Source organism: Mastigoproctus giganteus, chromosome 10 (genome assembly GCF_048544385.1).
Source record: "Mastigoproctus giganteus isolate SK-2022 chromosome 10, ASM4854438v1, whole genome shotgun sequence".
NCBI classification, from domain to species: domain Eukaryota; kingdom Metazoa; phylum Arthropoda; class Arachnida; order Uropygi; family Thelyphonidae; genus Mastigoproctus; species Mastigoproctus giganteus.
The window spans coordinates 100084084-100097820 of NC_143584.1; the positions used below are offsets into that span (position 1 = coordinate 100084084).

The 13737-nt window shown below is 37.6% G+C and overlaps 1 protein-coding gene across 2 annotated transcripts in view; it reads right to left on the bottom strand.

Annotated features, from left to right (window-relative positions):
- ACC (acetyl-CoA carboxylase) overlaps positions 1-13737 on the bottom strand; it is a 1497654-nt gene that overhangs the window by 785730 nt on the left and 698187 nt on the right. For both annotated transcript variants that reach the window (XM_090383551.1, XM_090383552.1), the window contains 2 exons: positions 11547-11681; positions 8262-8388 (listed from right to left, as the gene is read on the bottom strand). In XM_090383551.1, the coding sequence (XP_090239677.1) occupies positions 8262-8388; positions 11547-11681 (262 nt within the window). The remainder of the gene's footprint in view (positions 1-8261; positions 8389-11546; positions 11682-13737) is intronic.

Below are 13737 nucleotides of genomic sequence, written 5' to 3' on the forward strand. Positions count from 1 at the left end.
TGTATGTATCCCATGCATGTTTCTTCTCTGCCATATGCCTCATTAATTCATCTGATATCCATTTAGGCCTAAACCTTGATCAATATTTCTTAGTTGGTATCTTGGAAGCTACTTCCAAGTAGCTTCCAAGATAAGTTCTTTCAAGCTTCCCATTTTTAGTTTGCTGTTGGTAACATCACCAGTTGGTCCCACTGTATAGAATTTAAATACTGTCTCAGTCCATCGTAGTCGCCTTTATGAAAGCAATAACCCTTCCCTTTACCCCTAATGGTAGTTACCTCTTTGAGTAAATCCCACTTCAGCACACTGTGATCACTGCCCCCTAGTGGTTCATTTACCTGCAGATTCTTAATGCATGAAGAATCACTGCTGATAATCAAATCAAGAGTATTCCTCCCTCTAGTTGCCTCCCGAACATGCTGATGTAGAAAACAATCATCCAATAAATCCACAAAAGCCTTGCTAGTGTGTGAGTGACCAGCCCCCAAATTCCAGTCAATATCTGGGAAATTAAAATCTCCCATTATAAGACTCACTGATTTACTGGCCCACTCTATTTCCCCGGACAGTTTCTTATTATACTCATCAGAGTCATTAGGCCTATAGCACACTCCTACTGTCAATTTTGATCTCCCAATGCTTATGTCACACCAAACTGACTCGACACTGCACTGTCCAGCGATGTCCACTGGCTTCACTTCCTTGGATTTTATGTATTTCTTAACTAATAGCATAACCCCTCCTCCCTTCCTATCCAGTCTATCCTTTCTGTAGACGTTGTACTCCCCAAATTCCAGTTCTGCATTCCTTATATCTGTGTGACACCACGTCTCTGATATCCCAACAATATCTGCTTTTGATGTTTTGAGCAATACCTGAAATTCATCAAATTTATTTACTAAACTCCTAGCATTGGTGTACATGCAAGTATACATGCACCTATTTCTATTCTTAGCTACCCTAACACAACCCATGTGTTTACTTGTACCGCAATGACTCCCAGCAGTCTGTGAAATATCCTGCATCTTGTTTTTCAGGCTTCTGATCATTCCAATAGAAGCAGTGCAAGAATCTCTTTCACCTCTGCCAGTGGCTACTGTTAATCTATTTGTCTTTGTCTCCCCCCCATCTAGCAGTTTTCCGACCCACTTAACACTGCCTCGGTAGCATCAGCAAATATTCTTGAATCCTTTGTATTTAAGTGTATCCCATCCCTGTAGAAGTAATCTCTCCTGTTAACAAGTACAGTCCAGGCTGAAAAAAATTCTACCCCTTGAGGCTTGCACAATCTTTCCAGGGCCAAATTGATCGACAAGGCTCTCATATACTCATATCATATACTCTCTCCTATCGTGTCTGGGCAGAATTGCAGACACTTTCAAATTCAACTGTATTTCACGGCTTTTTTTCAAAAGTGACCTGTACTTAGTGACCTACACCAAACTGACTCGACACTGCACTGTCCAGCGATGTCCACTGGCTTCACTTCCTTGGATTTTATGTATTTCTTAACTAATAGCATAACCCCTCCTCCCTTCCTATCCAGTCTATCCTTTCTGTAGACGTTGTACTCCCCAAATTCCAGTTCTGCATTCCTTATATCTGTGTGACACCACGTCTCTGATATCTGCCTTTGATGTTTTGAGCAATACCTGAAATTCATCAAATTTATTTACTAAACTCCTAGCATTGGTGTACATGCAAGTATACATGCACCTATTTCTATTCTTAGCTACCCTAACACAACCCATGTGTTTACTTGTACCGCAATGACTCCCAGCAGTCTGTGAAATATCCTGCATCTTGTTTTTCAGGCTTCTGATCATTCCAATAGAAGCAGTGCAAGAATCTCTTTCACCTCTGCCAGTGGCTACTGTTAATCTATTTGTCTTTGTCTCCCCCCCCATCTAGCAGTTTTCCGACCCACTTAACACTGCCTCGGTAGCATCAGCAAATATTCTTGAATCCTTTGTATTTAAGTGTATCCCATCCCTGTAGAAGTAATCTCTCCTGTTAACAAGTACAGTCCAGGCTGAAAAAAATTCTACCCCTTGAGGCTTGCACAATCTTTCCAGGGCCAAATTGATCGACAAGGCTCTCATATACTCATATCATATACTCTCTCCTATCGTGTCTGGGCAGAATTGCAGACACTTTCAAATTCAACTGTATTTCACGGCTTTTTTTCAAAAGTGACCTGTACTTGTTAAGCAATTCTGCCGGTCTCCTACTCTTGATATCATTAGTGCCAACGTATACAACTATATCACCTTTTGTGCCCTTAAAAGATGATATCTGCTCTACAACGTCATCAACCTTTGCCCCTGGCAGACATACCCTGGTCCTGTTCCACCTATCCTTTTTACAAAGCATGTTTCCCATTTCCCTGACAATAGAGTCACCAACAACTACTAGTTCCTTTGGGACCAGCGCATTCTGCCTTGGGGGTTGCCGCTGTGTTGCGCGATGACCAAGTGCAAGCTCTGGCGTTTATGTGGGCAGCTGAGAGCTTGATGGGCCCCTCAATTTAGTTCCTTCGAGGGCATCCACCCTGTCCTTCAAGCTCTCATATAGGCCCATAAGAACGCTGAGTTGTTGCCTGATTTCGATACACTCCTTGCATCGCGCACACACAAAGACATCCCCCATGGCAATATCGTGTCCCATACCTGAATGCTCCACAAACATCATGCAAGCTGCGCATTTTAAAAGGCTGTGATTCAGAAGGCTACTGCCCCCCTCAGTTCTCCTCTGAGCCGCAGCACTTCCATTAGCTTGAGCCTTTTGTTTTGCTGCTCTGGTCTGAGTCATGATTTCTTTTAATTTAAATAAAATTTCAATTTCAGTTTATAACCCTAAATTATCTCCCAACACAGTTATAACAGGATATATATTTTTTAGTGTCAAGTATTAATTATCTCCGAGTTCCCTTTATATAACTTCCGTATCAGTTATGTATTAATTAATTATGTTACGTTTGTAATCTAAGTCGGTATATATATTTAGTTAAAAGTACAATTTAAATGCCAATGAAGTTCAACAAGTTTGATAGATTTTACCAATCACTGAAAATATTATAACCTATACTATATTAACACTATCTAGGTCCGGTATATAACGATCGTATGACAAGACAAAGGCAGGAAGTAACGAACGGTAAATCTATGGACACTTAAGTATTAATTAACTTTCAAATCTCGCTGTCTCAATTAGAATAAACTAACGATCCTTACTAGGTCTATAAGCTACTTTACAAAAAATAATTTGATGTAAAAAATATTCAACAAGCGCCTAAATATGGCTAAAAAACTTCTCGTTCAGCGGAGCTACGACTTGTAACACGTGAATACCCTTACCGATACTTTTATGCAATTGCAAGGCCGAGTAAAGAATAAATAAACCAAATTAATCAGAAAATCACAAAATAATGCTATACTACTAAATTTAAATCAAAAGTTTTAGAAAAACAATAATTTCAAATCAATAAATAACAAAAATCCACTTAGCAGCTTTGAACACGTCTGGCCCCTACTAGCCTTGTCAGCAGACTCATGACGCTAGAAAAGAATCGAAACTATAACACTTTGGGAGATAAGAGAGAGATCAGAGGATGGAAGGAGTTTCCTTGGTGACTGGGCAAAATTGTCTACTATAATTTAGTTCTTTAACAGCCCTTGGATTTTCAATACCAAAGGATCGGTTTACAGTCCATGGGGTGTTATACAGATTTTCTGATCATGACTCGAAAACTGATGCCAATGTGGATTTTTTAGGCAGGGATTTCAATTTAAAAGCATAATGTAAGTCTAATTGCTTATATCAAAGAGAAAGAGATGGTTCATTTGCTTCTACATAAATGCTTTGGACATTAGATGTGAGAAATGCTTCAGTGACAATTCAGGTGGCCTTGATCTATCCAATGAAGTACACTATCTGTTGCAGAACATAAACCTGAGAATCACAATCAAATTTAGAACGGACAAGAGCTCAGTCAACATGAAGAAGGGTACAGTGACCTGCACCCCAGAAAGTTGATGAAAGGTATTCAAGAATATTAGCACACGCTCTTTGAGTAGACCGGAGGTTCAAGCCCCTGACTCCTAAATACGGTCAATCTGCCAACCCGCACTGGACCAGCATGGCAGATTATGGTCCCATTTCCCTCAGCATGAATTGTTGAGGAGGCTTCCATCCTGCAGTGGGTTGATAATGGCTGCAATTTACCTTTTTTTTTTTTTTTTTTTTTAATTGAAGAATATTAAGCCCACTAGCACACACCTTGTCCTTAGTCGATGAATATGTTGTAGAAAAAGAATTTAGGAATTTAGCTTCTTCTACCACTGGTATGATGTTAATCCCAAGCCTTAATTTCGCATCAGGTTGAAGATGCTGTTTGCGACAACAGTTTACTTGTGTGACGAAAATCTGAACTAGTGTTCTCCCCAGGACCCATTGAATGGGTGCCCCGTCCGGTGAATTCAACTGACCACCTGGCTGAAATTTCAGCGATTCTTGTGGTACTGTATCATACTGCTCACTGATCTCGATCAATATTAATTCAAACATACTATGCGATTGAGGTCAATGCAACAGGAGCATATAATGTTAAATTATGCAATTAATTTTTGCTCTGGATCACTTAAGTCACATTTAAAAATAACAGAAAATTTATAATATTGCGAAGTATTACACTTCCTCACCCGGCTACTTCATAATGCCGCCCGTTTGGCAAAATTTTCTGGGGAGAACACTGTGAACCATTAGCCAATGTCCGTGACATAAGATGATTAATGGCTTTCTGCAGTTGCCTTTCCATAACCATCATATCATATAAATTGAAAAATATTGTAAAATTGTCGAGGGCACATTATTTACTATTGGAAGAGGTTGTTCTGTGATAGCATTCATTTTGATTGCAGAAAAAGTGACACTTAGTACAGATCCTTGTGGAAATCTCTCTCTCTCTCTCTCGTTGACAAAATACTTGAGAGACTGGATCGACAGACTCGATACTGGCAATTAAATGGTAAGTTTTTAATAAAAATATGAAGGTGATCCCAAGACCATAGTTATGGATCTCTCGTAATATGCCAAATCACCAGGCTGTGTTGTATGCCTTTTTGATATCAAAGAAAACAGCTACCAGATGCTTGGATTTAATAAACGCATTACAAATGCAAGTTTTAATCTGATTAAATGATCCAAAGTGGGGGACATTTCTTTTTATTCAAAAATAATTTTTTTTCCAAATACCATATAAGGCAGGCTTTCTTCCCAGGACCCTTGAAGAAACAGCTTTTCAGAGTCACGGGACAATAGTTGGATTCTTAGGATCTTTTCCAGGTCTTGGGAAGACAACAATGATTACTTTCCTCCAGGAATCCAGAAATTCTTTGCCAAGAAATATCCTAAATAAAATAAGATGATTCTTAGATTGTGTTGAAAGGTGGTTTATCACAGTGGCCTTCACAGTGCTTGCTCATAAGTGAATGAGTGCTGCTTTAACTCTTCCGGTGTATAGGACTTGTTTTATGGTTCAAGCCCTTTTGAAGAGAAGTTTAGAAGTTTAATGAACATTTTTTGCTTTCTCTTTTAGAAACAAGTACTCTGAGGGAGGTGGAATGATGTTACTGCAGAAATATTTGCAAATATTTCCCCTAGAGTATTTGCAACTGCAGTTGGATGAGTAATTGGACATCCATTGTTTTCCAATATCACTGAAAGGCATGGTGGATATTTTCCCTTCATTTTCTAAATCTTAACTGATTTAATTTTTAGATAGCAGCACGGGTTATGGCAGAGGTAAAACGGATCCAAAATTCCCTTTGGTTCTGATGTCAGATATAACATGCTTTTGCACATGCAATTTCAAAGGATATTAAATTTTCTGTGGTAGGATATCAGTGGAACATCCCAATGTGCCTTGTTTTAAGCTTTTCTTGCTGCTGTACATTATGAATTTTACCAAGGTTTTTGGAAATGGTGGAAACCATGAAGATGTTTTTGTACTGATGGATTCCTGGCTGACTCTTGTAATGTCAAACTGTACCAGGTGTCTGAAGACATTTCAATCAGCATTATCAAACTTCCACTGAAATATATCTTTGGTGGTTGACATGGTCTTTTTTCTCTCAAAGGAGATATCATAAGGAAGTAATCACTGTCATAGGAATTTTCTTCAACCTCCCTTCTGAACAAAGGAAGGAGAGAATGAGGAGCAGATATGAGATCAATGGCAGTAAATACATGAGTAGGCACTTGGGAAAAGCTGTTGTTCCCACATTTATGGGGGGGGGGAGGGAGAGGGAGAGAGAGAGAGAGAGAGAGAGAGAGAGAGAGAGAGAGAGAGAGAGAGAGGCTGGTTATTTTTGAGGATGTGCTCTATTTTACCCACTTATTTTAGTGTCTTCACTAATCCACGGAGTATTACGCCCATTAAGATCTTCTAATAGTAGATTAGAAGATTGGTAGACATTGATCCCAAGTGGAAAATATAGTGAATAAATTGTAAGAAACTCTACAAAGAGACAAAGTGGAGGAGAAATTATTGAAGTTAAACATAAGAAAGACACCTGGGGTGGATGGGATCTATTCAGTTATATTAAAGGAGGTGGCAAAGGAATTAAGAAAACCCTTAACCATAATTATGAGAGCATGCTTGGCAGGAGAAGCCCCCATGGGCTGGAGATGAGGAAAATGTATTCCCAATTCACAAAGGGGAATCAAAGGGTGACACGAGTAATTACAGATCTGTTAGTTAAAATTCTGTTCACTGGTAAAAGAAACAATGCAAGCTCATCTAGAGAGGACTGCAGTAATAATTGAGCCACAGTATGGGTTTGTTAAAGAAAAGTTGTGTCTGACAAATTTAATTGGATACTATGATGTGGTTACAAAAACAAACTATATGCAAAAAATAATTTTGATACCATATACTTGGATTTCAGGAATTTGATACTGTTGTGCATGGAAGACTATATTACTGTACAAATTGGAGCAGTACAGTATTTGGGGCAAATTGCTACAACGCATAAAAGGGTGAGTCAGTAGGTGAAGATAGAGAGTGGTAATCAATGGATGCTGCTCTTCATGGACTAATGTTATTAGTGGAGTCCCCCAGGGTTTGGTGTTGGGCCCACTGTTGTTTTGTTGTTTTCATTAATGATATTGATGAAGGTATATTAGGCTTAATATCCAAGTAAGCAGATGGTACAAAGTTTGACAGAGTTGTTAATGACAGTAATGGCAGCGTGCTACTGCAACACTATCTTGAAAAGTTGGGTAGATGGGCTGAGAAGTGGCAACTGAAGTTTAACATTGACAAATGCAAAGTACTGCATATGGGTAGAAGTAACCCTAGAGAAACATACACTCAGGTTGGTAGAAAATTAAAAATATCTGGGTATAACTGTGCAGTCAGATATGAAGTTTTCTTAGCATTGCAGACAGGCAGCCAGAGCACATCATGGGATTTTGTCTATGATGTACAAGAACTTTGCTAGTAGGGAAAAGGAGGTGATTAACCCTTTGTATAAGGCACACCTTGAGTACTGCATACAGTATGTTGGAGGCTTCATTTTAGAAAGGATGTAGAGTTGCTTGAGCAATGAGCAAGTACAGAGAAGGGCAACAAGATTGGTGAGGGGAACGAAGGGGTCCTCTTACCAAGCACGGCTTAAGTTCTGCAAATTGCAGTGTCTGGAGACCAGGCACTTGTGAAGTGTTCTGATTGAGGATTATAAAGCCTTGAGTGGTTTTAGCAGACTCAATTCTGATGGGATTCTTTCTCATGCTCAGTTTAAGAACCTGAGGTGGCATAAATTCAAACTGAGGAAAGACAGTTATAGAATAGATGTGTGGAAATGTGCCTTCCTTTATCCAGTAGGTAGTTGATTGCAGGAACAAACTTCCATCTGTCATTGAGGATAGCTTAAATAAATTCAAGGTGGAACTGAACATATGTTTAGAGGCAATGGATGAGTGAAATCAGTTTTTTTTTTTTCTGGCTGATGCTACATAAGCTTGCCTTCTTGCATCACATGCCTCTATTACTACTATGGATCCGACCATTTACTGAAAACATCATCCACCAGAGGGATATGAAGCTTGTTATTATTTAAAGCAAATAGTGCAAAATTCTGAAGAATATATCAAAGTACATTTGTATAGTAACTTAAAATCAGTTAAAGTAAGCAGAAACTGACTAAGTTATAAAAAAAAATAATAAATTAAAATTATATGATTTGTTACTGACAACTTACATTTTTGAATTCAGCTTGATTAAATGAGGATGAGCAACGATGTTCCCCAACACTTAAATCAGCTTCTGTTTCATCAAAATCACAAGTGAGAGAGTAGCAAAAGATTCCGACAATCTCATCAAAATTTCTGAAACAAATATTTGAGGGAAAAACAGGTCAAATAAATATGGTAAATAATACTCTACTAATAAATTAGCCGAAATTATACAATTAACTAGTATTCAATTAATTTTGGCTTTAGATAATTAAAAAAACTGCAATATATCTTATTAATTCTTTATTGATATAAAAAAAATATGCCCAATAAAAAAACAAATAAATAAAAATATATATTGCATAACTAGTTACAAATATATCACAGAAGCACTAATATTTACTAGTGCTGCTGTGATGTCATAACAGCAGATGAAGAGAAAAGACAAATGGTCCAATCCAATGCTAACTTAGTACAATTAACTCTATCACCAAGTAAACTCTATCTTGCAACAATTGTATCACGCAATAGTCAAAATAAAATAACTTCAATATAATAAAGAAATAAAAGAAACAAAGAAATCTGCTGTACAATGGCATGTTCTGTCAGAAAAGTCTTCACAAGTGCAGAATGGGTGGGGGCATAGTAGTGCAACAAGAACCAGCTGCCATTCTCTTGAAATTTTAGCCTCACCCAGGGAAATATACTTCAAGTCTTTGATGCACCTGTATCTGTCATTGAGGAAGTCTATATACAGGTGCATATAGACCTGTATATGCACCTGTATATAGACTGGCAGCATTGACTCTCAGTCTACCCCCCACCTCCATTCAGCTACAAATTCCTTGTGAGTCACACCCCGTCTGCCGCAAAACATGACCAGCATTGTCTTAATCGGAGGATGGTATTAAGGGTAAGTTGCTACAATGAATAAAAGGATGGTTGAGTGGGAAAAGACAGAGAGTGGTAATCAATGGATGCTTCTCTTCATGGACTAATGTTATTAGTGGAGTTCCATAGGGTTCAGTGTTGGGTCCACTGTTGTTTTGTATATTTATCAATGATATTGATGAAGGTATATCAAGCTTAGTGTTGAAGTTTGCAGATGATACAAAGGTTGGCAGGGTTGTTAATGACAGTAATGGCAGTGTGCTACTGTAACAGGATCTAAAAAATTTGGGCAGATGGGCTAAGAAGTGACAACTGAAGTTTAACATTGACAAATGCAAAGTACTGCATATGGGTAGAAGTAATCCCAGAGAAACGCACCAACTGTGTGGTACTACACTTAAGGTGGTAGAAAATGAAAAAGACATGGGAGTAAATGTGCAGTCAGATATGAAGTTTTCTGAGCAATGCAGACAGGCTGCCACAGCAGGTCATGTGGTTTTTTTCAATGATATACAGGAATTATGCTAGCAGGGAACAGGAGGTGATTGTCCCTCTGTATAAGGCAATGGTCACGCCATGCCTTGAGTACTGCGTACAGGTCTGGAGGCCTCATTTTAGGAAAGATGTAGATTTGCTTGAGAATGTACAGAGAAGGGCAACAAGATTGGTGAGGGGAATGAAGGGATCCTCTTACCAAAAGAGGCTTAAGTTCTGCAAATTGCAGCAGCTGGAGACTAGGCACCTGTGAGGTCATCTGATTGAGGTGTATAAGGCCTTGAATGCGTTGAGCACGCTGAATTCTGATGGGATTCTTCCACTTGTTCAGATTACGAATCTAAGGGGGCATAAATTCAAATTGAGGAAAGACAGATGTAGAATAGATGTGCGGAAATTTGTCTTTAGCCAGCGGGTGGTTATTTGCTGGAACAAACTTCCATCGGTCATTGTGGAAGTTAATAGGTTAAATACATTTAAGGAGGAACTGGACAAATATTTAGAGGGAATTGTTTTGTAATTTTTTTTTTTTTTTGGCTGATGCTGCATAAGTTCTGGTAAGAGAAATTGGCAATGATTAGGATTACAATCAATTAGAGAATATGCATGAGGATTAGAGCTACTAAGGATTAGAATTGTTTTTGGAAGGGCCAGAACAATTGAATGTTTCCAGATTCTAGGGGCAGGATAGACATTCTCACCGAATATTCAACTAAAGAATATTAATAATAAATGTCAGTGCAAGAGATATTCATCAAAATGTTTCAGCATTAGATAGTCAATCTGATCACAGGAGCAGTTTTATTATTAATGTACTGATTGATTCTTTTAATTCAAACTCAAAAAAATACAGAAGGAAGTGTAAGTTCAAATTTACAATTTTGGCTATTATTTTTTATTCTTTGAAAATATGGATTGTATATAGTTGTGAAGGATGTTTTATCAATTTGCATTTTTGTTTTATCCATTCACATTCATAATTAGGGAATGTGATTGAGGGAAATTTTCTATGAGTTGCATAACCTTTTTCTAAATTATGTGGGGCGATGAATTTGAATCATTATTGAACTGAGGAGGTAAATTTAATCCAGGAAAACATAAGAAAAATAAAAGCAAACAGCTCAAACTTTTCGTCTGTTTCTTACATAACACATTAGCATCAGTAGAGGCAAGAAAGCACACTTATACAACATTAGCCAAAAAAAAAAACCTCCCCATTTCAGCCATCCATTAACTACAAATGTTTGTCTATTTCTTCCTCGAATTTATTTATGCTTTCAACTTCCACAACAGATGGAAGCTTGTTTCAGCAATCAACCTCCCACTGGCCAAAGGCAAACTTTTTGACCACTGCTTGTATTTGCACAAACAGTTTCCCCTAACTCCTGCTTTATAGCACCTAGACATATTACTGAGGGTGTGAAAGTAAATTAAACTGTAGCTGGCTGTAAACAATGCTTCTCTAACCCAGGGCCGTGCCGAGCCATTTTAGTACCTGAGGCAAGAATGAAAAATTGTGCCATACTATTAATCATGGCTATGTTAGCAATTATTTAATCTTTCTTTTGGCACCCCATTCAGCTTTTAATCTGAGGCAAGAGCCTCGTTCGCCTCACCCTCAATACAGCTCTGCTGTAAACATAAGGTTTACTGTATTTTTAATAACAATAGTCTTTTAACAAAAAATAATTTTAAGCCTACAAAAGCAAAGGAATGACTAAATATCCAAGTATTACAAATTCAAAGAGTTGGTTAGTGAATTTATAATTCAACTTGTGGCACAGAAATAGAAAAAAGAAGTTCAATCTGTTACTCTTAAGCATAGAAGTGCTATAAAGAAACAAATGAAATATTTTATTTTGAAAATAACAGCAAGCATTTCCCAATATTAGCAAAAATTGATTTAAAAGAAATATGACACTTACTCAATAAACTGTTCAAATGAAATAAAGGCTGCAAGAACACCCATCCTTTGGCAATTTTCAAAAGCACATTGCCCACCCTCATCCCAACTGCTTGAATCATCTTTATTCGGACTATATCCAGTCTGCTGCAAAGGCCTACATTTTGAATTAAAGAAATTAAATTTTGGTTCACTTCAAGGGGAAAAAAAATTGCTTGAAATAGTTATATTACAATATATACTCTCCACAAAATTAGAATGAAGTTGCAATATAACTTTTAATGTATTAAATTAAGACCTCTCATCAGCATGACTTCCCTACTTGACCAGCATAGGCATCATTTAAACTTGAGTGCGGATGGTGCAATTTTCAACCTACTTACTTTAGACACTTGAGTTTCTAGTCACGTACACATACACCTAACACATCTGTATATCAGGCTCATACTAGTTGCCACAGAAGCCTCAGACATAACTGTGACATACCTATTTCCACCCCCCCCCAATTCCCTCTTGACATAGGTAACTATCCAGTTGACCTTTGAATTTGTTCAAAGTGACAGGCTCTGCTACCTGTGAAGGCAACCTGTACCAGAAATCAATGACTTGTTGGCTAAAAGAAAACCTTCAACAATGTAGGTTGAAGATTTTCTTTTAGCTCTTCCCCTTTTGTAATTTAAATTCATGTCCCCCTACTTCTGGAATTCTTTACAATGGTGAGAATTCCACCATCATTCATTTTACTAATCCCTCTCAGAGCCTTATAAACCTCAACCAGTTCACCATGAGATGCCTGGTTGCCAAGCTCCGTAGCCCACATACTATGAGTCTTTCCTCATATATGGTCGTCCCATTCCAATCTCACCATTTGAGCTGCCCATCTTTGATGTATACCAAATATGGTCTTACAATTGCCTTATACAATGGGATTATGACTTTCCTATCTTTTTGTTTGATAAAACATTGTTAGAATATCAATGCAGGATGCTTCAGGTACCATAAAAACACAATTTTGCACATTTTTTATTGGCACAAGCTTAATGACAAGTTTCTCGTCCTTCTTAAGTATAGAATTTTTTTTCTTTTGAAGGCATTATTTTACGGTTTTCCGAGAATTTTTAAATGAAAGAAACAGCGGTTTAAAAATAGCCCAGTGTTATGATCTCTAATCCTAAATAATGCACTGTTTGATGAGTAATTTTAGAGCTTTTAATGAGTAATCAGATGAAATGTGGGTGAGCAGGGCTTCACAGGTGCTGCTCAGATATTTCAAGTGCATATTGAAACAAATATTGCAACTACCAATGATCGCGAAAATATAAAATAAAATTATTAAAAATAAGTACAACATTCAGAAACTTTATAAAGAATAAAAGCTAAGAAAGATAGAAATAAAATTTGAACATAAATAATAAAAGTGATAAAAGTACTAAAAGAGATAAAAACAAAATATATACTCAGAAGCTTTAAGAGTAATGGGCTCCTTTATCATTTTTTTTTTTATGTATAGGGCGATCCAAAAGTCAGAAAACATTTAAAGAATTGGTATTTCAGTGAATTTTTGACGTATACTAAAAAGATTAGTGCAGAAATGCAGAGAATTATGTGGTTTTTTCCGAAAGAATGCCAAAACTACTTCCAAATATGTCCACCACGCGGTGCCTGATCTGAACCGCCACAAAACACCTCATTATAGTAAATCTTCAATGTGGTGGGCTTCATTGATAAGCACTGCCTGAAGATGAGTAACGACATTATGGACAGCATGAAACCATTTCTGGAGGTATCATTGATACCTGCCGTCATACAGAGTCTTTTAGCATTAGCAGAGGAATACAATGAAAGAAAGCAAGCTTATGTAGCATCAGCCAAAAAAAAACCCTCACATTTCATCCCTCCATTCATTCCAAATACCTGTCCAGCTCAGACTTAAATTTATTTAGGCTATTAGCTTCCACAACAAAAGATGGAAGCCTGTTCCACCAATCAACTACCCACTGGCTAAAGGCAAATTTCCACACATCTATTCTACAACTATCTTTCCTCAATTCGAAACTGTGCCACATCAGGTTTTTAGTCTAAACAAGACGAAGAATCCCATCAGCATTCAGCTTACTCAACCCATTCAAGGTTTTATACACCTCAATCAGATCACCCCACAGGTGCCTATTCTCCAGGTGCTGCAATTTGCAGAATTTAAGCCTCCCTTGGTG